The following is a 27,630-nucleotide window of genomic DNA, read 5'->3' as shown; positions in this document are numbered from 1 at the left end:
GTGTAAACAAATCTCATTGCATCATGGCAGCGGACTCCATGGAAATTGATGATGCTTTGTATAGGTAAGAATATAATTTTTAAGCATTGCTCATGACTTTTCAGCAATATTTATATTGTGAAAGACAAGGCTTGAAAACACGATCTACTGTCTACTGCCTGCTAGGTGGAGATGTGTGTACTTGTGTTGCTGTGTCCCTCTTTTTGTAAGGCAGAAACTCCTGAAAGTTCAGCGAGTGAAACAGAATCCACTTCTTGCAAAGTTAGCATGAGAACTGGTTGAACTGAAGATACAGTCTCTCTTTCTATAAAACTGTTCCTTTATTAGCCTCATAACTGGTGTTTTCTGACCAGTAAAAAGAGTTATGTAAAGTTCCAGTAGTGTCAATAATGTGTGCTTTTTGGAAATAATGAATAATAATATTCTATTTGTAATAAGGATTTGCTTTCTTCCTTTAGCTCATTCCCCTTTTACAGAGTAGATATTCTTCTCTTTCCTTTTATTCCTCATCTTCTTTCACTGTCTTCTTTTCAGCTTCCTCTTCATCTTTATGTAATTTATCTCAGTCATAATTTAATTTATTCTTCAATCTTTACCATACTTCTCTGTCCTCAGGAACATCATCAGTATTTCTGTTATTCTCCAGGCTTCAGGGTGTTGTGTTGTTTTGTTTTATTTTTCCCTAGATTTAAAAAATTAATTATTTTTATCATTATTTTTGCTTTAACTTGTTTGTTGGGAGTAGCTTGAGATTGCTTGGCATGGCAAAAGTTCAGAGAGCCTGTACTGGAACAAATGATATCTCTGGAAAGATGTGGTGTGATTAAAAGCTGAACAAAAGAGGCTTCTTTTTAATTCAGTGCAATACTTCCTGTGTTGTATGTGTCACTTTATTTTCTGGCACTAGAGTCTTATGAAAATCATAGTTTTCCTTGGTGGAAAAGGTAATATTTAGAATGGTTTAATTGTATAGTTGGAGACCAAGAATCTTTCAGAGCTCAGGATCTGACTATGGAAGCTGCTGTACCTTCTGGTTGGAAGATGTCTGATAATAAATTCTTTGACTTGCTTGTGTCTGCAGTAGTTAACTCCAAAAACCCACTCTCCTGAATGGGTTTTACACTGATTAAAAATTGGAAGCTATTTCTCTCAGCTAAGATCAGTCACTGAAAAGTTCTGTCCGGAATGTATTTCACTATTTCGATTGTGAGTGCATACATGAGGTTTGATGTGCATTATTTCCTAAAGCACTGTCCAGCTCAGATATGTGCATGTTACCACCTCAGTTGCTTGTTAAATAGAGGGCTGTACATGTGTAACCAGTTACACACTTGTCTGCAGAACGTGGAATTGTGAAGTAGAAACTGATTGGGATGATAGAATAACCAGAAGTATTTGAGTTGTTAGTTGTTTTTTTTTAAATGACTGGGAATTTTTTACTTGCTTTCATTTACTCTTGGCTTTATTTGTATCTTGCTTTAATCTGAATTTGTCTTTGCTGCAGTCGTCAGAGGTATGTTCTTGGAGACATGGCAATGCAGAAGATGGCTCAGTCCCATGTATTCCTGAGTGGTATGGGTGGTCTTGGTGTGGAGATTGGTAAGTTAGATAACGTTTATTTAAGCAGACACAAGTGAATGCCAACATACTGTCCCAGAGTACTTGCAAAGCTTAATATATGTGTAATAAGCATGTCTGAAGTATCCGAGGGAATTTATATGTGCATGATGCAGATGAATAACATAGCAGATATAGGAAAGATTCTGGACTTTTCTTTAGTAAGCTTTTTAGTAGAATAACATTTCAGCTTTTACTTTAAAATGAGCTACTGTGCACCAGATCACTTTACCCAAAATCTCATGTCTTGAGTGAAGATTGAGGGTAGAAAATCCAAGTTATTGCTTTAGGCATCAGTATCAATGAATGTAATACAGGAACAGCTACAGCCTGTACAGGGTGGGAGGTAGGAGGACATAGGCAATTTGGTGAAAAATAAGTAACTACCTTGGTGCAGGAGACTCCGTAACAATTTCTGTTACTCTTTATGAGCAAGACTTGTCTTGGCCTGTTCTTACCAGAGTTAATTCCATTGCAGTTGGCTTTAATGGCACTCTGCACCAGATGCCAGAACAGAGTCATGGGGTTTTGCAGTTTGTTGTCATTAGTGTCTCTGTAATCATACTTGTGGGATGAACAGCTGACAAATGACAAACGTAGAGGGCCTTTTTAACCTTGCTCATGTTATTCTGCTTTCAGTGGTGCTGTAGAATGCTTGAGCCAAATGTGTGAGAGAGCAAACCCTTAAGCTGTGAAGTTCTTACCAGTGACACACTGTTATTGTCCACCTACATAATTATTCAATTACAGATTTGCAAGATATTTGCAACAGTCTCTCTTTTTTTTTTTTTTCAGCTAAAAATATAATTCTGGCTGGGGTAAAGGTATGTAAAACAGTTCTGCTGTTGGTTATTCTTGGGTGAGCAGGAGATAACTACTTTCTAGCTAATTCTAAGTTTCTGAAACTTGTCTTTCAGTGGAAGGATTGCAAAACATTTGAGGACCTTTCAGCGAAAATGTTTAATAATCTAGATGTTCTTGTGGTACAGTCTGAGTCTCACATTAATGTCCACTGCACTCTGAAATAACTCATTTTAGCCAGCTGCTGATGAGACACTGGATCCTTTTGTACAAAAGGTGGCCTCTCCTAAATGGAGATAAATGGTATTAACTCTAAAGCCAAACTACTTAAAATACGTTATCCTATTTTGTCATCCATCAGAATTCTTTTGTGTAGATGTTAGAATGGATGCGTGTTTTAATCCAACAACGGCTGCTGGGATTAATTTTATTGGAGATAAGCCTTTAAAAACTGTTTCTTCCAATGGAAAAAACCTTTGTTTACAATTTTGGAAGTCCATTAATTTACAGATTGCAATTGTCCCTTAATTGCAGTATAGCAAAAATCATCCTCAGTATTTCAATGCTTTTCATCATTGCAAGCTGGGATGAAAATGCTTAATGAGCTCTATATTCCTGATGTGTTTCTGTCTCTCAAACAGAAAGAGTTTTCTTGGAAAAAGAGCTGGAGGAACTTGTTTTTATGCATGGTACAATTAAACTTTCTGCAGTATGACACATACTATGTACACTTACTCCAGTCAATACTTTTTGTCCAACTTTCGTAGGCTCTTACAGTTCATGACACCAAGCAGTGCACGAAATGGGATTTGGGGATCAACTTCTTTATCCATGAAGATGATATTACCAGTCAAAGGAACAGGTTGGTTAAGTCTTTTGAGTGAGAGAGGACTGAACTTGACTAGGAGTAACAGTTTCATCAGCAGCAAAAATAACTGCTCATTGTACGAGAGCTGCTATTATGTGTCAAATACATGTTAAACCCTTCCTCTGGAGGTACTGGCTTGGAGTACAGTGCCTAGTAGATAGTGGGGGAAGTTTAGGTTGGGCCTGGAGTTCTGTCTGAGTCAAACATCTCGCTTCTCACAGCTGGGAGCTTGTATTTTAAATTTAATAGTGTGGGCCAGGGTACATTTCTTCCTTTAGTTTTCTCAGCCATCTGTGTGACACCAGATAACAGCCATGGAACCAGCCCACCAGTGAATCCTGTTGTATATTGGACATAGCTGTTTTCCTCAGAGCTGCTAGGAATTTAAGTGTGAATTAAATGAGTTGGTGATTTTTGCCAGGAGACTTCCTGGGGCACTATTGAAGGGTATGGGAGGGAACTGGGAATGTTTAGTTTGGAGAAGAGGAGGCTGAGGGGAGACCACATTGCCCTCTTAAACTACCTGAAAGGAGGTTGTAGGGAGGTGGGTGTTGGCCTCTTCTTCCAAGTGAATAGTGACAGGACCAGAGGAAATGGCCTGAAGTTGCAGCAGGGGAGGTTTAGACTGGATATTAGGAGGATTTTCTATACTGAGTCATCAGGCACTGGAACAGTCTGCCCAAGGAGGTGGTGTCATCACCATACTTGGAGGTATTCAAGAGATGTGTAGATGTGGCACTAAAAGGCCACTCTAGTGGCCGAGGTTGTAGGGGTTTTTTGTGGGTGTTGTGTGATTTGTTTGTGTGTCTGGTTGTTTGTGTGTGTTTGGGGTTTTTTTTTATATTGGTGGTTGGACTTGGTTATCTCAGAGGTCCTTTCCAATCATGACAGTTCTGTGATTCTGTGAAAATACAATTTTGTGTAATCATAAAATACATGAAAGTAACTGTTCTTGCAGGGCTGAGGCCACACTTCATCGCATTGCAGAGCTCAATCCGTATGTCCATGTAGCAGCATCAACTGTGCCACTAGATGAAGCCACAGATCTGTCTTTTCTAAAGCAGTACCAGGTATGTCACTCTTGAAGCAGTTGTATGTGGTATTTAGCTCAGAGCCAACAATATGAATTTTTTTCATATAAGTAAATAAAACAAAAACAAACTTTAAAGTACATTTTGAGATGGTGTAAAGAAAGAACTAGGGCTGGCATGTAGACCAATGAAATGGTCGTGCATGTTTTTTTGCAAGGCTGAAATAGTGGGTTTGTGTTCCTACCATTTTCTTATTACACTTATGGACTTTACTGTGACAATAAATAGCTAAGTGAGATTGCCATACGATATTTTTATTGTTGTTGTTCTAAAGCGAATTTTACTTACTTTGCAGCTACATAACACAGATGTTTTACATCTATTTTGTGGGTTCTATTCCAGGCAGTAGAAATTCAGGCTATATAATTAGAATTCTCTTTTATATATGTGTGCATCTAATGAAACGTGAGCTCCTCTGTGGTGGAAGGAGGATTTTTTCAGTTGTTCAGTCAGCTGTCACCTGCCTGTGTCTGTGGCTCAGTCTGACATGAAAACTTTTACTGTGTAGCTGTCAATTATACCCAAGCTCACCAGGTTTCTGAATGTCCCAGCTGTAATAATCCACGTATAACTGAGTGGGACGCAGTGTTTATGCCTTGTAACCCAGTATTTTCCTAAACTTTTAAAGAATGCTTGCAGAATTTGTACGACTGCAATTTGATGAGCAGCAGAACTTGTGTGGACTTCTTAGTGGACGCTGATGAGGATAATTTGTGTTTGCTTTGCTAGCTTCACTATTGAAGTTAAAGTTCTAAATTTTCTCTAAAATAATTGTTTTCATAAGTATTCTAATTAGGTTTTGAGTGTTACCGCTGCAGTAAAAAAAACAACACAACAAAACAGAAAGGAGTGAGAATTTGCTATTCCTCCTCTTGCTTTCAGAACTATTTCCAGAACTTGCAGAGCAGTAACCTATCTGTTCTAATGTGTAATGAGAAAACTGTCTCAAGACTGCTTTCTCAGCTAGGTGTGGGGGAAAGCAATTGGGACACTTGAGTAATTTACTGTTAGTACTACTTTTTTCAATAACCTGTTGATTGCTTTTGGTGTCTTAAATTTATTTCTGTTCTTGTTCAGTGTGTCATATTGACAGAAGTAAGTCTGTTGCTGCAGAAGAAGATTAATGACTTCTGTCATGCTCAGCAGCCACCTATTAAGGTAATAGAGAAATTAAATACATGAGTAATTTGTACAGTGAGCAACATGTTCTATGCCAAAATGGAGACAGCTGGTTATGAGGGATGTATGTAGTTCTTTGTGGACAGCTGTCAATGGAGCAGTGTGAGAAACTGCTTCTACTTTGTACATGTATCTGGTGTTATCTAGATACCAGCCCAGAAATAATTTTCACCATCACCTCATAGTTGCTCTGAAAGAGCAAGCTAAAACTGAATGTAAAAGAGATTACTGTACTTCACTGCATATTTATGTGATTCCTGTTTTTTGCATAGAGGTTCTGAAACACTCATGCAGGTTCAGTCTTTCATGAATGCTGTGCTGTATAGTCAGTCCTGGGTGCACGTGACATCTTTCCACCTAACCATAGAAGTTAAACCTGCTAGCCTTGGACAAGATTGAATGTAAAAGGTCATTCCTTTGCCTTGTGCTGTTTTAGAGATGCTCATGATTTTTATGTTCTCTCATAGTTCATCAGTGCAGATGTATATGGAGTATGTTCACGTTTGTTTTGTGACTTCGGTGATGAATTTGAGGTGCTGGATACAACAGGAGAGGAGCCAAAGGAAATCTTCATTTCAAATATAACACAAGTAAGGCATAGAAGTCATTGTGCTGCTTTAATTTTTCTGTAATGACTTGTTATTGGCTATGTGACCAATCAGTGTTTCACTTCAGCAGCTTGCTAAGTAGTTGAAAGTTGACACTATAGCTGAAGCAAATAAAGGTTCTTAATTCTTGTCTCAGTCAAAACCAGTCAGTGATAGTGTGTTAGCATTGTAAAGCTTACTGATGCCTCCTGGGCATCACTTACAAGATAACATCATATCAGGCTTTTTTTGAGAGAGAGAGAGAGAGAGAGAGAGAAAAAAAGAAATGAGATGTAAGAGAGATGAGGACATAGCTTTGGTGTGGGAATAGGTTAAGTCTTCCAAAGAAGCCCTGAAAATAGGCATGAATTTGGGGTGTCCTTTTTAAGGAGGTCAGATGGAAGGGAAGCATGGAGTAAAAAAGGACCATTCATAAAACTTTATTTCTTAATTTCTGTGAAGATTTCTTTGACGTATAGTCTATTTTTGGTTTGAACAAAGGAGATACATTTACTACTAATTAAGACAGAACAATTAATTTGACTGCTAAGAATTAACATGTGCAGTTTGCTGACATGCTGAGAACTGTAAAAGGTAAAAATGAGAAAGTCTGCGTTTTCTCCTTTACCATTTGCCATTTTTGCTTTCAGTCAAATCCTGGTATTGTCACTTGCCTTGAAAATCATCCACACAGGCTTGAAACAGGACAGTTCTTAACCTTTCGGGAAGTTAATGGAATGTCATGTTTAAATGGATCCACACACCAAATAACAGGTAAACTGTTGCTGACTCATTTGCAAGGTATTTATTTTTTGGCCTGTTCTAGCTCCTAGCGTTAGTTGCGCTAGCCAGGGATGTGTTGGGTTGTGCAGACCTCCAGTGAGCTTTCACAAAAAAATTGCTTTCTGGTGCAAAGGTCTTCCTAGCTCCATTTCCATTTAGTAAAGTCTTTCCAAACTCATCTTGCTGCCTGAGAAGCAGTGGAAACTCTCAGCTGGTGGCAAATAGTTGGCAGCCTCTGAGGTTACAGTTACTAGTTTGCTGATGAGACTTTTGGTTGTTGGAGGGTCCTGTAATGCCTGTGCTTCTGTCATTATTTTGGACTAAATTAACTCCACTTTGTGTGTTGCTGTTTGCCTTGTCAAAGTGATTCTCACGATTTATGTTTACCCTGCTTTGGTCTGCACTGTGCGTATCTGCAGGCATGTTCCTTAGCTCCTTTTGGATGCTGGGGGTGCCATTCCCAGATCTGAAGGCCTGTTTGTCTGGAGCAGGAAAGAGAGAGGGTGGGGGTTGTTTCGTTGTTTTTAACTATTTTGTGATCTGAGACAAAAAATGTACCCTTCAAATGTGGTTAAGCCTGTGTTTTCTGGACCGTTTTGTTTTGCTAGTGCTGATGCTGTGTTTGGTTCCTTCCTCTGAATGACGGTCTACCTTTCGTTTCAGTTTTCCGTGAATTAACAATGTTTGTGTCTTCTTGTTCCATCTGAATTATGCTCCAGGTGGTATGAGTGGAGAGATGTGGCTTAACTGCTCCAGCTGTCCTTTTTGATTGCCTGTTGTTCTAGTCACATGGCTAAAATAATGAACTGAGCAGTTTACTGGACAGTGCACAGTCTAAATAAAACTGAAAGTGATTTCATTTTTGCTACAGAGCTGTGGTCATCAGAATTCCTGTTAAATCTGCTGCTTCTTTAAAAAGCTTATTTCATAACAGATCATGTGAAACTAATACTTTGGCCCAGAAGCTGGCAGAAAGGGACAGTCCTTTTAGTTAGGAAGGTCAGCTATGTTTATTCTTTCAAAGTAAGGTTGCACACTCAAAATTACAGCATAAAAAGGGTTGGAAAAACCCCACCTTATTGTATACAGAACTGCAGTACCTAATTACTCTTATAAGTCACTGTTTATTCTCTTTTTAGTGGTGTCACCTTATTCATTCAGCATTGGTGATACATCAGACATGGAGCCTTACTTACATGGAGGCATAGCTGTCCAAGTGAAGACACCCAAGATGTTTTACTTTGTAAGCATGTGCTTGACGTAACAAGGTTCTTCAATGTTAATGGTCTGAGCACTGGAATCAGAGTTCAGCTGATACATGATTTGGCTACCTGTGATTTTGGTTTACACTAGTTGTAGTGGGTAAGATTAGTGATACTGATTTACTAAACCACAGTGAACGGGAAACACTTCAAAGTTACCTGACAGTGTAGAGGAAAAAAAAAATTACAAGCAGTCTATCCCTGTGCTGCTGGGGACACTGTGAAGGTCTACAAGTATGCGGTTTCTTGATGGCCTCTGAGAAGAGATAGTGGATGTGTTTGATTAAGAGGGGTTGCAAGCTATATGTTGCTGTGTGCCTTTTTGGGTCTGCAGAAAATAGATCCTGACTGCCCTCAAACATTCTTCTAAAAAGCTGTGAGTAAGGACCAGCTGCTTCTGATCTGAGAATGCACAGCTCAGTATCTTGTCTCTGTGAAGCAGTAGCTTCCTCTTCTTCCTGGGTGGGGAAGCTCTACAAGCAGCCACTTGCCTGTAAAATCTGCAGTAACCAACCTCAGAGTGGTTTTATATGCACCTTGCCACTAGGATGTGAAACATCTCTCTGACCATTTTTGATTTACAAATTTGCAGTACATTATTATTTTACACATCTTTTTTGGCATTAGTAATGTGGAGAGTAATATCAGTGCTATTAGGAAAGAACACTTGGTTCTTAATTTCTCCAGGAAGAGTACAGTTTTGTCAGGTAGCAGTGACTGTTGTACCCTTAAGTATGTGTTTTTATAAAGAATTCTAATTTTCCAGGAACGGCTGGAGAAGCAGATAACCAATCCATTATACCTTGTTGCAGATTTTAGCAAGCCTGAGGTAATTAGCATGTGGGGATTTGGGCATAAATGCTTTAATGTTAAAACTACATGCCACGTAATCTGCAGTTTTATGTGTAGAACAATGTAGTTGCCTAACTGTGCTGTGTTAGTAAGTGTGAAATAAGAGTGGAGTTTGTGGTCACACAGAATGAACATTACGATCTAGATCACCATGGAGGCTTTTTTTCCATGATTTGCACCAAGTAATGCATAGCGCATAGTTGTAAGTGCTTAGCACATCCACCTCTGCTGTTTAAAATTTCTGGTTTTGGTAAGTATTTAATTTATGGAAGTGTGAATTTTGCAAGTGACATGATGATTTTTCCTGTGTTTAATGATGTTTGGTTGATAAAAATCACACTGGGATCAAGCTGGGATGATTACAGAAAGTTGATCATAGATTGGTTGGTAACTGGAAGTAACAGTGTAAGAATAAATTAATTTTTATTGGAAAAGGTGATTCAGAGATATTTTTAAAATCTGAGAGGAAGATAGCAGTGTTTGCTTCTAACATGGTTTTAGTTAAGTATTAGGGACATGCAAGGCATGTAAATCTCTGGCTCATTAAAGTCTTAAACTAAAAAATGTTGATGTAATTATTTTTTTGTTTGTTTGACTATGTAAGGTCCTGACTTGCCTGTTCAGATTTTCTACATTTAACACTTAATACTGGGCTTTGTTATTGACGTTTGGCAAAATTGAATGCATTCTAATGTCTACTTAAAAGAAGATTACAGCATTTTCCAATTTTGGCACTAGATTCTTTTGAGTACTTTTTAGTTGGGTTTAATTGAAGTGGGTGCTGGATATGTGTCAGTGGTATCGCTTTACTACTGAATGATAATCCCAGTGTGTAAAGCCAGTATTTTAAGGATTTCAAGTTCACTTTTTAATGCTATTTAAGAACTTTTTTCAGAGCAATATGGTTAAGAGACAAGGAAGTTAAATGGTAACAGCAGAGTTCAGATGGTTTGCTTTTGTTTCCTTCAGTTTTCTTGAGTTTGTAACTCATCAACAACTATTGTCTTAACAGGCACCTTTGCAGATCCATGTTGCCATGCTTGCCTTGAACCACTTCCAAGAGAACTTTGGTCGTGGACCGAACATTGGGTAATGCAGCAATCTTGTGTTTGTTAAGCCTTGAATCAGACAGATGTCTCCTTTTCTTGTAGTTATGGGTTTGATGTGCAGCGAGGTACTTTGGTACTTAACAGATGACGCAGAAATGAGAAGTTGAAAGCTAGATGAAAAATGTTACTATCATCATGTCTGGGTTTGTAACAAGGCTTTCCCAATATAGCAGTGGCATTTTCTGGGCCCAGGTAGAAAATCCTTCTGAAGGAAGTCCTTCTCTGTTCTACGTTTTTTCAGTTGTGGGCTTAATATGGAAAAGTTGTTTTAGTGATTCCTGAATTATCCTGTGTCTTACAGAAAAAAAAATAATAATCTGAATGGATTGTTTCTCATTTATTTTTTTTTTTCTGCTGTAATTCTTTATGTGCGTAATTTTGAGTTGAGCAAGACAAAACTACTTAAAAAGTATAAATCTTATGACTGCAGTTGCAGATGGGCTTCTCCACTGAGACTCCTGTTCATGAGTTAACTGTAAAATTTAGAAGTACATCTTTAATGCTCATTGTTAAATCCAATATAAATGTTGAGACTCTTCCTACTTGATCCAGTGCTTTCTTCATTTATTGTGTTTCTAGAAGGACTCTAGAGTGTTTAAGTGATCATTGTATTTTCTACCCTGGTGTCTAGATGCCTTCAAGATGCTGAGGAGATGCTGAAAATAGCTGTGTCTATAAGTGAAACACTGGAAAACAAAGTGAGTAAGGAATTATTGTTATTATGAGTAATTTTTATGTGCTCATTTACTTGCCTGAAGATCATGCTTTAGTTTCTAGACCTTGTTTTGGTCTTTGTATCCATCTTTAGATGGATCAGCTGGCTTTGTGAAGACCATGCAAGGAAACAGAATGATTTTTCAGCACAGGTTCAACTGCATGTTCACCTGATGTGAAGTCTGGATCCTGTGGCTGTGTGAATCCAATTTTTAGATAAATGTTTGTTACAAGTACAGGGTATACAGTAAGTCTGTCTTGGCTGGGAATTTTTTTACTAGTCAGAGTGAAATTATTTGTCTGTCTTTTACTGAAGAGCAAATGTGTGTAACGCTATCAAGCACTGACTTCCTCAATTGAAGGAATAAATCTGTTGTTATTATGTCTTATGTTTCAGCCTCAGGTGAATGGAGATGTAGTGAAGTGGCTGTCTAGGACTGCTCAGGGATTTCTAGCTCCTTTGGCTGCAGCAGTGGGTGGTGTTGCTAGCCAGGAAGTCTTGAAAGCAGTAACAGGAAAATTTTCTCCATTGCAGCAGTGGGTAAGGCTGTGTTTGCTTTTGAATCTTCATTTTGACAGTGATGAATGTAGGGTTGTGTGTAAATGCTATATGATCAAAATAGCCTAAACAACTTCTTTTTTTTTTTTTCTCTGTTACATACTTGAGACTGAATTTAGGAAAAAAAAAAAAAAAAAGAAGGTGCACCCAGTTTAATTAACATATTTGGGGTTCAGACATCACATTTTTTTTCCCACAAGCAAGGAGAGCATTGGCCTGTCAGTGCATGGCTGCAAATGTGTGATATGGTGCAGATACCAGCTTAAGCTACTGAACACAGCACTGCTTTCAGGCTCTCAGGATAAGTGTCAGAATAAAGTTAGATTTAAAAACTTCACAGCCTTAATTTGGTGGGGTAACATGCCTGTCAGATGTCAAAAGCTTGCAGCTCATGTTTCAGTGAGCTTTTTTTCCCCCTTTGTTTAGGTGCTTTTTTGTGTCCACTACGATTGTGAAGTGAACTGTAAGGAATCAAATGCTGTGCAGTCTTCCACTGGCAGCAGAAACTTTGGTGCTTTTAAATTTCTAGACTCTGTTGCACATACAAAATACTTAGTTTTTTTAAACAAAAATAACATTACTGTTTTTCACAGGATTTTATTGTTTGTTTTTGTTTTTTACAGCTATATATAGATATGTTAGACATTTTAACACCTCTAGAAAAGATGGGCTCTGAAGAATTTCTTCCACGGTAATTATACCTGCTGGTTTATGTACTGTTCACATCTCTGAGTCTCAAGCAAGCACAGAAGATGTTTGTTGAAGTTAGTTCAGTGCTGTTTGCTGGAGGGACGGGTTTGGGGTTGAGAACACATGTCCTATTTGAGCATGGGAGCAATAGGGATTATATGGGACTTGCTGTGATTTCCTTAGTTATGTTAAAATACAGTTTGGCATCAATGATACTACTGTGATAAATTGCAACTTATTAATCTTCTGGTTTTGTCTCGTATGTCTGTATAGGGGAGATAGGTATGATGCCCTGAGGGCTTGTATTGGAGACTCTCTGTGCCAGAAGCTGCATGACTTGAATGTTTTCTTGGTGAGTTTGACTGATACTGTTATGCTTTTGCAAATGCTTTGTCAATACAGCTAACATCACTATCTTCAAAATAATGAGAGCAGCCCTGATCATGTGTGCCAGTGCAGCAAAATGGTCCAAAATTGTAGTGAAACTTGTCTATTATACTTGTGTCTTCATAGTTTTCACTTACGTTTCTGACTCTAAAAATATGATTTTCTTTAGGTTGGCTGTGGAGCGATAGGCTGTGAAATGCTAAAAAACTTTGCTCTTCTTGGTGTTGGTACTGGACAAGACAAAGGATTGGTAACTCATATGTTAACTTTGCTTTGCTTATTAAAAAGTAATGTGACAAGGGATAATTAAAGAATTAGAGTACTTTAAAATGTGAAAAGTCTACCTTTTTTTTTTAAGGTTGTTTTCTGCACAGAGAGTAAAATGATCTCAGCATATGGTAGTAGTGTGCCACTAGAAGCAGAACATACTTGGAGCAGTCTTGCTGTATTTTGATTTTAAAACAAAATTTTGTCAGTCAGTATAGACAGAGCCTTTAGGCACAGTGGGTGCCAACAGGAGTGCTTTGTTTTGAAAAGTTTCTGTAGAGATTTAATCAAGACTATGGCTTAGTGCTATACTTAAATTGTAACTTCAGCTATTGCTTTTGCCCCTTCTGACTTAGGTTACAATTACAGATCCAGACTTGATAGAGAAATCCAACCTGAACAGGCAATTTCTTTTTCGACCTCATCACATACAGGTAGGTTTTCTTGTTCAATAAACTTTCTGGACAATTGTTCTGTTTCCCTGTCCTGTGTCCCTACCAAGAGGTGAGCCTGGGAGTGTATGTACTTCTGGCCAGAAAAGGCTTAAAGACTTCAATGAAATCCAGTGTTTTTTAAAGTAATACCTAAAACAATATTGGTATCCAACTTACCACTAGTATCAGTTGAGTAAAATGGACTGGACTGATCTTAATTTGTACTGGTGTGTTTGACTAATGGCATCTCTCAACTTGAGAAGCAGATAAGGAATGCTGTGTTGCATAAAAGGTGCCATGGGTTAATGTGCCAGAAATGCTTTGCTAGACCACTGAAATGTGAGTAGAATTAAACAAAACAACAAGAAATTGACAGCACTGGCAGAAGTGTTCTTAATACCAGAGCTACTGCTAATGTGACTTACAGTTGCTATCTTCTGACTTTCTTCAGTCCTCATTAGGTTGGCAAAAAAAGTGCATTCATGTGTGCATTCAGTAAGTGTGTGATACTGAAAATACTAACTCCTTAGAAGTGCAGAGAATGTCTCTGTACTTGCAAACACAGCACAAAATAAAGATGGTTCAGATCTTGACATCAATGGGGAAAAGGGATTTCCCTGCCCAAAACTCAGCAGATGAATTTTCTGCCTCCTGTTTATGTCTAGCAAATCTGGGAACAAATTACATTTTGGATGGATGGATGAGTGGCAAATGAACTGTGCAAGCTTTCAGAAGCTTATATCTCTTGAGAAACAGCCTCAAGTTGTGCCAGGGAAGGTTTAGATTGGATATTAGAAGAAACTTCTTCACTGAAAGGGTTATCAAACACTGGAACAGGCTGCCCAGGGAGGTGGTTGAATCACCGTTCCTGGAGCTGTTTAAAAGACATGTAGATGTGGAGCTTAGGGACATGGTTTAGCACTAGACTATGTAGACTTAGGTTAATGGTTGGAGTCAATGATCTAAAAGATCTTTTATAACCAGAACAATTCTGTGATTCTGTGAGTTCTGCTATTCTAAGTACTGATCCTTAGATAATTGCATGGAGTATCTTAAAATGGCTAAAAGTATCAGGTAGGTTAAGAACTCAATTTCGGTTTAGCTTCTGAAGCTGGTTTGGTGTGAAATGCCTTGCAGCAGTATGATAATGCACAGGTGTTTGATGTCTATGCAGAACAGACATAGCCACAGTAACAAATGAGGGTTTATCCTCTGACAGTCAAACTGCTCCTTTTTTAAGGCATTTTTAGAGCATGAGAGGCAGCACATGGCTTGATACACTTCTGCACCATTTAAGCACTTTCACCTTGTGCTCTCTAACACACTAATTAAAACTTAAATTAGATTAATAAAATAGTTCTTAGTGAGGGAGATGTATGATTAAAAAAATTCCTTTATTTTATATTCTGCATGCTAACATTTCTGTCAGTGAATTGTTGCCTTATCAGCAAATGAATTTGATACTTGGTGTTCTCTGTCTGAATATTATTGATGTATGCATTTATACTTTCAGAAACCTAAAAGCTATACAGCAGCAGAAGCAACTCTTAACATCAATCCTTACTTAAAGATTGACTCATATATTAATAAGGTTTGTCCAGCCACTGAGAACACTTACAGCGATGAATTCTATACCAAGCAAGATGTGATTGTGACTGCTTTGGACAATGTTGAGGCAAGGAGGTACATTGATAGGTAGGTTGTGGAAGGGAAATGGGCTGCTTTTCATGTTCTTATGTGAAGTCTGCTATGTTAATCTTCCTGCTTATAAGATCTGATAGCAAAGTACTCAGATTTAGCTTGCTGTTTTATAGGGATGCTGGCTGGGGAGGGAGGAAGGGGCTTGTACTCGTGGTGGAAACCAACTGCCATTTTGCGGTTGCTACTGTTCATATGGCAAAGAGCCTAGGAGTAAGTTCTTGGAAATGAATAGCTGTCACAGTCTGATGAGGGAGAGAATACTGTGGCAATCTTCAGGTTGAATTTATGCATGAATATGTATTTACATTTATAAGTAGGGATGTTTATATTTTTAAAAAATCACTAATTCTCCTAATCCAGGTAGGCTCAGTTATATCAGTCCTGATATAACTTGAAGTAGCTGCTCTTATTTAATCTCTTTCCTGAGTTTAGTGTAAGCTTTCCACTCTTGGGAAAGTGCCTAGAGTAAATTCTGGTTACACTCTGGTAATGTTTGCAGGACAAGAGAGTAGTGATTACACTATATTCTGACAGCCTCTGTCTTTCCGTGTCAGTCGTTGTGTAGCAAACCTGCGTCCTCTTATAGACTCTGGAACTATGGGAACGAAAGGACATACAGAAGTTATTGTGCCCCATCTGACAGAGTCTTATAATAGCCACGTAAGTGTTTTAGGATCATTGCTTACCTCTGTATCCAGTCACATAATACCCTCTGATTCTTTAATTGTTTATGTATTTGGCTAAAATAAATGGCCTGTTTGAGTTGCTGAAGATCAGTTCTCTTAGGTAAAAATTACCTCCTTGATTTATGAAGTAAAGCTCACAGGGAAATAAAATTTTAGTAGACTGGTCTGCTACCTAGCTGATGGTTACACCTAGGCCAATAATTACAACCAACTATTATATGAATCATGGAACACAAATTTTGGAAAAAGTCCAAATTTTTAAGTGTTTCCAAGGGATTTACTTGGGTTTTTTTACCCTTGAAAACTCCCTTCCAAATAAGAATCTAGTCCCACATTGCAAACTGTTTTCTGCTTGTGGGTTTCTTTCTTATAACTGCTTGCTGCCTGCTCATTCTGTTCTTAGTGACTCTAGTCCCACATTGCAAACTGTTTTCTGCTTGTGGGTTTCTTTCTTATAACTGCTTGCTGCCTGCTCATTCTGTTCTTAGTGACTGTCAGCTCCACAGGCTGGGAGAGAAACAAGCCTCTGTAGTAGGAATTAGTCAGCCAGTTCCTACAGGCATACATAACAGTTCTGTATGAATGGAGAAGGGGGAAATGAACCGTCAAACTCTTGGCAGTATCCATCTGTTTAAGTGCTTGGGAAACTACCATTACAAAGTAGAAATCCCGGGCTGAGAACACCACAAAATGGTGGCGTATGGATGCAGACAGGATTTTGAGCATCCCATCAGTCTTTTTAGGGTCCACAATGAAAGAAGGCTTTCTAGCCTTGAGTGAAAGGGTGTATTTCATGTTGAGAGTATATGTGAATGCAAACTGCATGTCTTGGAAAAGATGGCTGGCAATTTATTCTGTTGTTTTTCAGTTTGGCTTTGCTTTCCAATGTTAAGTTTAGACTATTGTTCATAAATAGGAAGTGATATGTTAGGATACAAAGCAAATTTTTTTCTAAGCATAAGTAAGCTGCCTTGTATTTTATAAAAACAGAGTTTTAAATTTCTGTAGTGTAGACATGTTTTGTGCTGTTGCTAGCAGTAAACTTTAGTAAGCCTGCTTTTACATGTAACTCTTCTTAATTACAGAGGGATCCACCAGAAGAAGAAATACCTTTCTGCACTTTGAAGTCTTTCCCAGCTGCCATTGAGCATACAATTCAGTGGGCAAGAGATAAGGTAAGGGAGTAAGCTTACTGGCATTCAGCATAACTTAAAGTATTCTTGGGAAGGTGGGGGATCTGATATACTTCTTGCAAAATGCCGTATTTGTTCTTTTTATTTTCTAGTTTGAAAGTTCATTTTCTCACAAGCCTTCATTGTTTAACAAATTTTGGCAAACCTATCCATCCGCAGAAGAAGTTTTACAGGTATGGGAATGGTGCCAGGGTAAAATACAGGGTTTACACTAATGCTTTCTGGATTTTATTTCTATTTAATTTCACCAAGATTGGGGTTATTTTCTGACTTTTATTCAGAAAACCTGAGGTCTTATTTGGCTAAGTAATTTGTTGATCTTTCATGGAAACAATATTTCTGTTGTGTCTCATAGTTAAAGGCCAAAGTCTTTCTGTATGGGCTGCTTCTCTAGCTCATGTGTACTCTGTACCTGATGTAGAAGTATCAGAAATACTGAGACTGATCTACAACCAGCTGGGAAAAATGAAGGAAAGACTTAGTTTCAAGTGAATTCAACTATGTAATAAATTAAACTCAATTTTTAATACCTTTTGTCATGACTGTATAATGACCTATGGCCTGTAGGGCTGGGTGGAAATAAATCAAGTAGACCACAGCACCTGGGAAAAAATCCACTGAAGAGGATCACATAAAGGATAATATTTCACAAAATTACCCTTTGTTTTATTTTGCCTATAACTTACTAGAAACATACTGTTTGACTTAATTGGGAGAAATTCTGTCTGTTTAAATGTTTTCATGTTTTCTTCTCTATCTAGAGAATAAAATCAGGGGAAAGCTTAGAAGGCTGTTTTCATGTTATTAAAACCCTCAGTAGAAGACCCCGAAGTTGGACTCAGTGTGTGGAACTAGCAAGAGTGAAATTTGAGAAATATTTTAGCCATAAGGTATGTAATTCCAGGAAATTAGGTGTCACTGGACTGATAAAGATTTTAGAAAACTTGGTTGCCCTAATAAATAGGTGTCCAGGTCTTTGCGATCGCTTCCATTTATTCTTTATTAACAACAAACTACCTGAAACTTAAAAATGCTGCATCTCTTCCTCTTTCTACTGTAGCACTTGTAAGTCTGGTTTATGAACTCACTTCTAGTGGCTCTGTTCAGTAATGTCCATGCAATTTTTGGGGCATTTTTCCAGCTAACTAGGTATTGTGTTTTTCCAGAGCATCAGCATTATCAGATGTCTTTTACTGAAGGATGGTGCCTTTTTGTTTCCCCCACTAAACTTTTTCTTCAAACCCCTAATTTTCTAAAGATGTCACAGAATGGTTGGCTGAAGTAAGAGCCAGTCATTCTGAGAATCTGGTTTATAGTGTTGCTTAAACTGTGTGTGTGTAATTTAGCAGGAAAGATGTGATAATGATATTGCATATTAATAAACATAACAGATACCTGTGCATATGGAAGTCCTGGTGGTAGTTGACACATTAAGAAAATGTAGCATTCCCAATTGTGAATTGGTATGCAAGAATCCTAAAGTGACAACAGGGTGTGGGGAGCACTTTTCTTGTTGAATTAAATGTCTTGCTTGGACTTCGGAGAGATGCAGTGACATCGTCACCTTCGTCCTGTGAATAAATGGGCAAGTCACTCTGCCTAGCAGTACTTGTGTCTTAAAGCTCTCCATCTTGATACAAGTGTCTTAGAATTCTTTAGTTCTTTAAATACTTCAGTTATGTATTAGAGTGTCTTAAAAGCTCTATCAAGACTTCACATAATTAGTAGAAATCTTGATTTGGTCTAGTTGTGTCAATCTGTATATGACAAAATTCCTAAAGCTGCTCTGGATTTTCCTCTAGGCTCTTCAGCTCCTTCATTCCTTTCCTCTTGATACACGATTAAAAGATGGAAGTAAGTACAAATGCCCCTTTGTGTCTGTTGTGAGTTCATGACATACATCAAACATTGCTGTTCCTATTTTCTTAGGATTTCATCTTAAGTCTGTCTTTTCACCAGGTTTATTTTGGCAGTCACCAAAGAGGCCACCTTTCCCGGTGAAGTTTGAATTTAATGATCCTTTGTAAGTATGATACTGTCACTGATGCATTTTATAGCCTGCTATAAAACTCACCTAGAGTGGAAAGGGCAAGGCAGTGGCTTTATAGCACTGGCAGTTGGACTGGTACTTGATAGATGGTAGTGCATAGTCATAGTTGTGACAGAGTTTATGAGCTGTCTCATAATTTCACTGCAGGTAATTTAACTTTCACTGACATGGGATTGTAGGGTTCTGTGGGAAGTTTTGACAGTATGTAAAGTTGACTAACTAAAATGACCTAGTGGAGGGACCCCTTTTCTTCTTCACAGTTTGGATCTGATCTAGATGTCTTGGATATTACAGATAATTGTAAAATTTTATGTGGTTCAAGGAAGGAAAAGCCTTTAACTGCTGCACATCTACAGCTGCTATAAGAAACTGTCCAGACTGCATTTTTAGTTTTGGTGAAAACTGAGATTATGGCAAATACCAAAGTATTTCTCAGGTGAAGCTTTGTATTGTCATACCGATGTCATGTGAGTGTTTGTAGTTGTTTTCTTGACTGCAGAGTTTAAGAAAATATGCTTTTCTTTATAACTGCACTCATCAAAGTTTACTCAGTTTTGGGGAGAACTTCTGAGTCCCTCAAAATCTGTCACCTGATTTGGACTGTGTATGCTGAATGGTGGAAATTCAGTTTCTCTGTGTTTTCAAGACCTCTTTGAATATGACTGCAAACTTTTGGGCAACAGAAGTGAAAAAACAACCAAACAAAAATAATTTGTCTTCCTCTTTTCTTCAGGCACTATAGTTTCATTGTGAGTGCTGCAAAACTCTTTGCAACAGTATACTGTGTTCCTTTCACAGAAAAGGTAATCCATACTGTAACAGTGTTCCCATCATGTAACTTGGATGTACGTGATCAATTTTGGCCCCATGTCCAGTTGTTTCTAGTCTTCTTTATTTAAATCCCTTCCCTGGAGAATATATGAGTAGTGTATTGGGTATTTTGATGGACCTATTTCCTATGCATTATAACTGAACTGAAAGAGGATCTCTTTAAGGCTTTTTTTTTTTTTTTTTTAGCATCTTGGCTATAGTCTGAGAGTTCTCTTTTTACTACTTACACCTTCTGTGTTACTTATCCTTTGCTTTTCTTGTTACCCTTTTTCTTTTCTAATGGGATCTTCCTGTAAGTCACGTTTACACTTCAGTTCTGTTCAGTTTTCAAGTGCTAGGCACTTAGACCTCTCTGGTTCACTGTGGCAACTGAAATGTTACTTGGTGTTTCAATGATCGTGTTTCACTGAAACATTGGGTATTTGTAAGATTTTTTTGTCTTGCTATTTGAAATGCTGCTGCATATAAGTCCTTTTGTGGAGACCTCTTTGATTTGATACAAATTTAAATTGTTTTTCTTCAAAACCATAACAGGATCTATCAGAGGAGACTATTTTGAAGATTATTTCAGCTGTGAAGGTACCAGAGTTCAGACCTTCAAACAAAGTAAGTCTGATACTTAAAGAAAAAAAATATGTGCAAGCAGCATCCAACATCTCCAACTAATTCTTGCATTGATGCTGATGAGGAATAAACACGTGTTTTGGGGAAATAAGAGTGTGGCATACAGGACTGCTTTAACTTGGTACAGCTAAGGTATCTGTGTACCAGTTACTAAAGGCAAGATGTAGGGGAATTTTTGCCTCTTGCAATTGATGTGTTGTAGCATCATTTTCCATACATTTCCTAAGTAGTAAAATTTTACTCATAATTACTTCAAAGCAATCCAATTTTTAGTCAATTTTTTCTTTTTATTTCTTTTAGTCAATTTTTTATTTCTTTCTAGGAAATGTCATTACTTGTATGTTTCTTTTTGAAGCGTTAACTTCAAAACAGCTCAAGCATTATTGTGCAGTGGGATTTGCCATCCTTTAAAATTGTCAAATATTCCAGGGTGCTTTCATATTTCCTTGCCTAGTGTTAACACTTGTTTCATGAATGCTTGCCTTGTGAGACAAAATGGATATTTTGACTCAAGTTGAGGTTGGAAGGAACTTCTGAAGACTGCCTAGTCCAATCCCCTTACTCAAGCACAGGCAGTTAGAGCAGGTTGTCAAGGACTGTGTCCCATCAGGTTTTGAATATCTCTGAGGATGAAATCTCCACAGCCTCTTTCTGCTACCTGTGCCAGTATTCAGCCACCCTCACAGATTGGGTTGAGGTTTACTTTTGGTTTGTTTGTTTGTTTTTTCTTTAAAGTATTTTTTAATGTTTCCTATGGAATTTTATGCACTTTGGTTTGTATCCATACCCCCTCATCCTGTCACTGGGCATCACTGAAAAGATTCTGGCTCTGCCTTCTGTACTTTTTCCCCATCAAATATTTATACATATTGAGAAGATCCCACTGACCCTTCTCCAGGCTGAACCCTCCCAACGCGCTCAGTTTCTCCTTGTATGACAAATGCTGCAGTCCTTTTAATTAGCTTTTTGGACCTTGGCTGGACTTGCTCCAGTAAGTCTGGCTCTCTTGAACTGAGGAGGAAAGACTGCAGGGAAGACAGGAAATCTAGTACACTTCACACCTTTGGTGTACAAAGTTCATGTGTTTTATTACTGAAATACTGCACACACTTACAGGTTGTACAGACTGATGAAACTGCAAGAAAACCAGATCATATTCCAGTCAGCAGTGAGGATGAAAGAAATGCAATTTTCCAGCTGGAGAAGTCTATACTATCCAATGAAGCTCTAGAAAGTAAGTAGTGCAAACAAGCATCCTATCTTCGTAACATCTTGCAGTGACACTGCCAGTAGCATCACATTCAGGTATTTGGATAAAGGAGTTCTGTAATTCTGCAAGAAGCAGACAGCTGGTACCTAAAGCTTTCTGAAGTGCACTGCAGATAACTGTCCTTATTGCTTGATGTTACCCTTTTTTTGCAAGTTCCAGGGTTCTCTGTTATAGTTGCATGGAAGTACAACGCTGATGACAGTGAGGAGGCTGCAGGGAATTGAACTCTGAGGAGGAAAAGGGTGCCAGTAGATCCCAGAGGAAATGAAAGGATTCTGGTGTAAGAAGATTGAGAAATAAATATGAAATGATCCTAGATTGTGAAGGCTGTTATTCTTCTTCAGCATCTTCTACAGATGTTAAAATGAGGAACCTCAAATCTTGTTCTTGTGCTTGGCCACATTAAGAAGTCATTGGGCAACAACTACATGCATGCATTTTTAGCCAGTGAACAAAGGAACGATAAACTTAGCTCTAACCCATCCCATAGAGTGTCAGCTCTAACCTGTCTACCCATGCTAAAGAATCCATAGTGGAATGGGTACAGATGAACAAAGCTTATAGAAGGAATTCTCACAGGATGGACTTACAGGTGGGGTGTATAAGAAATATCCATAGGACTGTCCAAAATCTGTTTCTGATGTTGCAAAGAAAGTAAAATTTTGGAGCTCTGTTGATATTTCTTTCATTACTCACTTTTAACAAAGGGTATTGATAGGGGTATTTCTGCTTCTAACATGGGAAAGAAAGTTGTAAGAAAGACACTGAGCTCCAGAATGTGAAATTTTCAATTGGTTAAAGTTCTAGTTCTCTCTAACTTATGTTTAGACCATCTTCAGTTTTCTAATAATGATTTTTGGCTCCCCTTTTTTTCTTTTCATGAGCAGATGATTTGCAAATGAAGCCCATCTCCTTTGAAAAAGATGATGATAGTAATGGACATATAGATTTCGTAACAGCAGCATCAAACTTACGTGCCAAGATGTACAACATTGAAGCAGCAGATCGGTTCAAAACAAAGCGCATTGCTGGGAAGATTATTCCTGCAATTGCAACAGCTACTGCTGCAGTATCAGGGCTGGTGAGTTTGCTTTTCAAAATGCTTAAAATGCATATTTCTTTCTCTTACTGTCCTTTGCCTAAAACTCCTGTTGTCTAGATATTGGTTAACAGAACCCTGACCTTTAACAAGAGCCTTGTTAAAGAAATGGTTTTATTGGAAACTTAACTTTTTTTTTTATTCCTGTAATACAAAAGGTCACTCTTGGTGTTAGATGTGGTAAGCCCTTGGTGCTTTTATTTCTGATTTGCTGACTAGAAAGAGGCATTGAAGACGGGCATTTTGGTTTATTTTCTGCAATTAATACTGACTTCTATCAGAGTGCCACTGTCGAGAGTCGAAAGGATTGTTTTGTAGTAGTTCACGTCCATGCACCTCAACAGAACTGTGTACTTTGTGGAGTTGTCTTGAATTAATTTTGGAAGGGTCCTACATTAGGAACACTTTTGAATGTTTTAAATATTTCCATTAGCAGCAGCAGAATTTATTTCTGTACCATACTGGACTGCATCTCCAGATGTGATTTACTTTGACAACTGGACAAATGCTGATCTGACTGACCATTTACTCTCTAGTTGCTGGACTCTTAATGAAACTACTGTTAATAACACAGTACCTAAAACCTGTGTGTGGTCTCATGGATGTAAGGGATTCTTATTTACTGCAGGTTGCACTGGAACTCATCAAAGTTGTGGGTGGCTACTCAGCTGATGCACACAAGAACTGTTTTCTGAACCTAGCCATTCCCATAATGGTCTTTACAGAAGCTGCTGAAGTAAGAAGAACAGAAATCAGGTAGGCAGGACAACAGCAGTATTTGGAAACCTAGTAATTGATGCTTAGAACTTGGTGAGCCATACAACAAGTGTGAAGTTTGTACAGTTATCAAATCCACTATAATGAGATTAAGGCAGTATGTGCTTACATATCAGAGCTATGATGGTACCACAGTTCATGGTCATACTCCAATTGAATCTTATAGATATTAAAGGTTATTTTCCATAGCTCTTTAAGCTAGTTAGAACATGAATCATTTAGAGCTTGCTCTCAAACCTGAGTATCCATTTACTATGTACTTGTGAAGGTTTAAATGATATTCTTTGTATTGCCAAGGGTTTCCCATACTGCATTGCTCAGGAACTCTGTTTGGAAAATATTCTTCTGTCCTGATTTTAAAAATAGTTGTTTTATAGGTTTAGTTTTGCTTTCAGTGGAAACTATCAGTAGTGAGGCTTTAGAAATCTAGATGAGTTAGACATGTGGCATGGTTATTAATAAATATCCTGTCTGCACAGACTGAACACACTTCTGTATCTTAATCAGTAAAAGAGCTATTTTTCAGTAGGTCTGAAAACTCAGCAAGTTTCTTGCCAGATGCCATGTTTACTCAGTTCTTACTGTGGAGTTCTTACTGTGTCTTGTGCTTAGCCAGGTCAAAGGGATGGAGAAATGGCAGCAGAGAGGAAAGATACTTTTTTTGCTCAAGATAAATTAGTAAGTCCCTAGAAAAAATAGTAGGCCTTCAATATATGTTTAAAGGAAAGTGCCTGAGTTGATATGCTAAAGTAACAAACAACCTTCTTTTTTTTTTTTTTTTTTTAAATAACAGAAATGGGATATCATTTACAATCTGGGACAGATGGACAATTTATGGGAAAGAGGAATTTACTCTGTTGGACTTCATAAATGCTGTCAGAGTAAGTTATCTATTGTACTGGATTAATACAAGACGAGAGGAAAGGGTTTTCTTGTTTTGGGTTGTTGGTTTGGACTAATGTCAATGGGAATGTCTCTAAGTAAACACATCCAAGCCTGTCTTCAAATTCTTTGTTAATTCAATTCATCCAAATGTACCTCAGTAAACCTGTCAGCATCCATGTGTTAGCAAGTTTTCTGGTTGGGATCCTATGGTTTTGAATAACTAGTCATAGTATTAGCAGTCATAATACCTGCTGGCTTGTGCAGCTGCCCTAGTTCTTTAATAAGTCTTAATTTGTGAATTCCAGGAGAAATATGGAATTGAACCAACAATGGTTGTGCAGGGAGTCAAAATGCTGTACGTTCCTGTGATGCCAGGTCATATTAAAAGGTTAAAGTTGACGTAAGTATAACTGGAAAGTGGATTGAGGGATGCAAATGCACATGGTTGTATCATGCCAATAAGTCTCACAGCAATGTTTTCTCTTGGAGCAGTTGCTTGTTGTTAATATTTGAGAAAGAAAGCAAGGTAACTTCTTCCTTTAAAAAAGAATAAAATAAGGTAAAGTGAACTAACATCTGTGGTAAGGACAAGAGACTTATAAAATGCTACTCTAAGTGATGAGTGTCACAATGAGAAACCTGAAGGCTGACAGTAAGTTGTTGGTTATTTTTTGAAAGAATGTACTTCAAGCAGAACAAGACTAATCAAAACTTTTTAAATTGGCTTAAAACTAGTGGTGGTATTTTGCAACGTAGCTCTGAAAGAATGAGAACACTTATTCAAGAAGGAATTAATGTATTTGTTCCAGATTGAGATTTCTGGAAGTCTGTTCAGTTCACTTCAGCCCTTTTAAAAATAAGGACATTCACAAGGCTTTGCTCACTGACAGGGAATTGTATAGCAAACTAGAAACCTGGGAGGGTGTGAGGGCAGGGCAATGGTTTTTAACTGATAGGCCTTTGCAAAGTAACAGCCAGAGCTCACCCAGTTTTAGTTGTGACTTATATGTTGATTGAACTTCCTTAGCTCAAAATGTGTTCCTCACAGCTCTTGTGGTATATGTGCTGGTCAGTGCTCACAGGCTTTGCTAGAGCAAGTAGGTGCATTAATCAGCACTGTTTCGAACATTTGCCAGTAGGTAGTGTCAGGCAAAGTAATACATATTACAGACAAGCTACCTCAAACTTCTAGGGAGGTGGTGCTACCTCTAGTGCCTGGCATACTGAGATGTGAATTACAGCCTATCTCAAAATAAGATATATATACCTTCTCCTACTGCTGTATAAGTAATTTTGGATGAGTAGGGTGTGCAATGAATTCAAAGGCCTGATGTGAAGCTGCCTTCTTGTGATTATCTTACGAATTCTAATTACCCTGAGACTCAATTCAAGCTTTCCATGTAGTTACAGCAACTTGAGGTTCTGTTACAGACAGTCCCAAAAGCTTTATAAGATGTCTGCACAGCAAACTCTGGTCTTGTGTGTGTGTCTGCTTTTTGTTAAGGTGTTCAAATATCTTTCTCCCTCTGTAATAAAAGCATTGCAAGACTTTCTTTGCATCTCAGAATTACAGCACTGACTCGTAGTGTACTCCTTAAAAGCAGGTTTTAGAGACCTAGTTATCTGCCTTACTTTGTAGCTTAGGGCTTCCTCATGCAAACAGATATAACCACAGTATTTCTGCTTAGAAGAGGCTAATGCTTTGTCTTCTTGCAAAAGAGCAAGTACTTTGGGGAAAGCAGCTTTGACCTGTATGCTAAAGCATTGCCAGAAGGGAAACCCTTCTCTAAGTGACCTGTGAGGAATGGAAATGAGTGACTGTTCCTCCAGCCTCCTAGCTCTTTAACCAGCCTCATGAACTGATGCTCTGAGTTGATAAAATAATTTTGAGACATCCAGAGACACATAATGAAAGTGAGGTTGACTGACCTCCTTCAGTATTTTATTGTACAACTTGCAAGCAATAGCTGTAGCTTTTGAGTCTGTGGAGAGCAAAGGGAGGAAGTTCACTGCGACATGACACGATTACCTAGTTTAAATTCATATTGTGGTCACGAAGGTACAAGTCCCAGATCCTGGCTGTTCCCCCCCCCATTGCTATTCACCTGCACAATACAAGGACTTAACAAGTCTTAACTCCAGTAGAATTACTTCCATCAGAACTGTGTATCTAGTGTCTGCTCTGGAATGATTCTCCCTAATAAGGTACTAAAACCACTCATTATTTATAGAACAAGAACTTTTTCTCATTGACCAAAGTTGTGCACAGAAAATTAACTCTCTTGTGTCTCAGTAGGACACCAAAGAGACATTATGTTGGTGAGGAATTCTATCTGGAACGGGCCATTTTCTCCTCTTTTGAGCACTTGTTAGTGAACAATGATTAACAGGCCAAATCTATCAAGAAAATGGAATACTATTTGCTATGCCTCAGATAATGGAATCGCCTTAGTGTCAAAATTAAAAGGCAGCTGATTTTCCATTTTAATGTGGTTTCCAATATGTCTGGCTTCATTGTTGGCAGGGAGATTCATTCTCGTGTGGCTCTGAATTCCCACTGCAAATCCTCCTGGTATGTTAACAAACTGTTCTTCACTTCCTTGTAGGATGCAAAAACTTGTGAAACCATCAGCTGATAAGAAGTATGTGGATTTGACAGTATCATTTGCTCCAGAGACTGATGGAGAGGAAGACTTGCCAGGGCCACCAGTGAGATACTACTTTGTTCAGGAAGACAATTGATGGTAGAGACACAAAAGTCACTCCTGGACTATTTATTCTGAAAGGAGTATGCTAATTTTCAGCTGTTAAAGATGGTACTATATATTTCTTTTTGGTAAAGCCTTAATTAAAACAAATTGAAAATAAGTGGCTTTGCACTGAAGACAAACTGGATTTATGTTTCATCTGCTCCTGTTTCCTTCAGACCTTTTTGCTCCAAGGAGGATTTGTAATTCCATGAGATGGGATATCCAGTACAGTCATTACCATAAAGACAAGATTTGTATTAATTTGTGGGGAGCTGAAGAAAGCAAGAAGAATGGTGACCCTCACAAATGGCCCACATGTGCAAATTAAGTTATGCTTAGAGAAGAGTGCAAAAAATGGGAAAGCTGCCTTCTTATAAAACTCCAGGTCTTCTAAAAACATCTCAAATCCATGCAGTATCTTACTTAATTCTCAAACAAGAATTTCATTCTTGCCATCTATATGCTAGATTTAATTAATCCAAAAGGCTTAAACTCCCACTTAAAAGCAGATGAACTGCTTTATTGTGGTGTTGGTGCTCTCTTCTGAACAGTTAGTGATGCTGT

The 27,630-nt window shown here is 38.1% G+C and overlaps 1 protein-coding gene across 1 annotated transcript; it reads left to right on the top strand.

Annotated features, from left to right (window-relative positions):
* UBA6 (ubiquitin-like modifier activating enzyme 6) lies at window positions 1–27,525 on the top strand. The gene is made up of 32 exons (XM_010008955.1): window positions 1–64; window positions 1,505–1,599; window positions 2,413–2,441; window positions 3,186–3,280; window positions 4,245–4,356; window positions 5,455–5,535; window positions 6,024–6,146; window positions 6,794–6,917; window positions 8,066–8,169; window positions 8,955–9,017; window positions 10,053–10,129; window positions 10,781–10,847; window positions 11,261–11,404; window positions 12,046–12,113; window positions 12,386–12,464; window positions 12,669–12,749; window positions 13,123–13,200; window positions 14,714–14,895; window positions 15,456–15,561; window positions 16,673–16,762; window positions 16,873–16,953; window positions 17,542–17,670; window positions 18,583–18,634; window positions 18,740–18,803; window positions 19,564–19,633; window positions 20,196–20,267; window positions 21,402–21,519; window positions 22,443–22,636; window positions 23,283–23,410; window positions 24,225–24,312; window positions 24,622–24,716; window positions 26,923–27,525. Exons 1-32 carry the CDS (start codon window positions 24–26, stop codon window positions 27,056–27,058), a joined length of 3,066 nt encoding a protein of 1,021 aa, XP_010007257.1. The 5' UTR covers window positions 1–23; the 3' UTR covers window positions 27,059–27,525.
* Window positions 27,526–27,630: the final 105 nt, after the last annotated feature.

Source organism: Chaetura pelagica, unplaced genomic scaffold (assembly GCF_000747805.2).
Source record: "Chaetura pelagica isolate M959 unplaced genomic scaffold, ChaPel_1.0 scaffold221, whole genome shotgun sequence".
In the NCBI taxonomy this organism is placed as follows: Eukaryota; Metazoa; Chordata; class Aves; order Apodiformes; family Apodidae; genus Chaetura; species Chaetura pelagica.
This window is presented reverse-complemented; position numbering and strand designations above follow the sequence as displayed.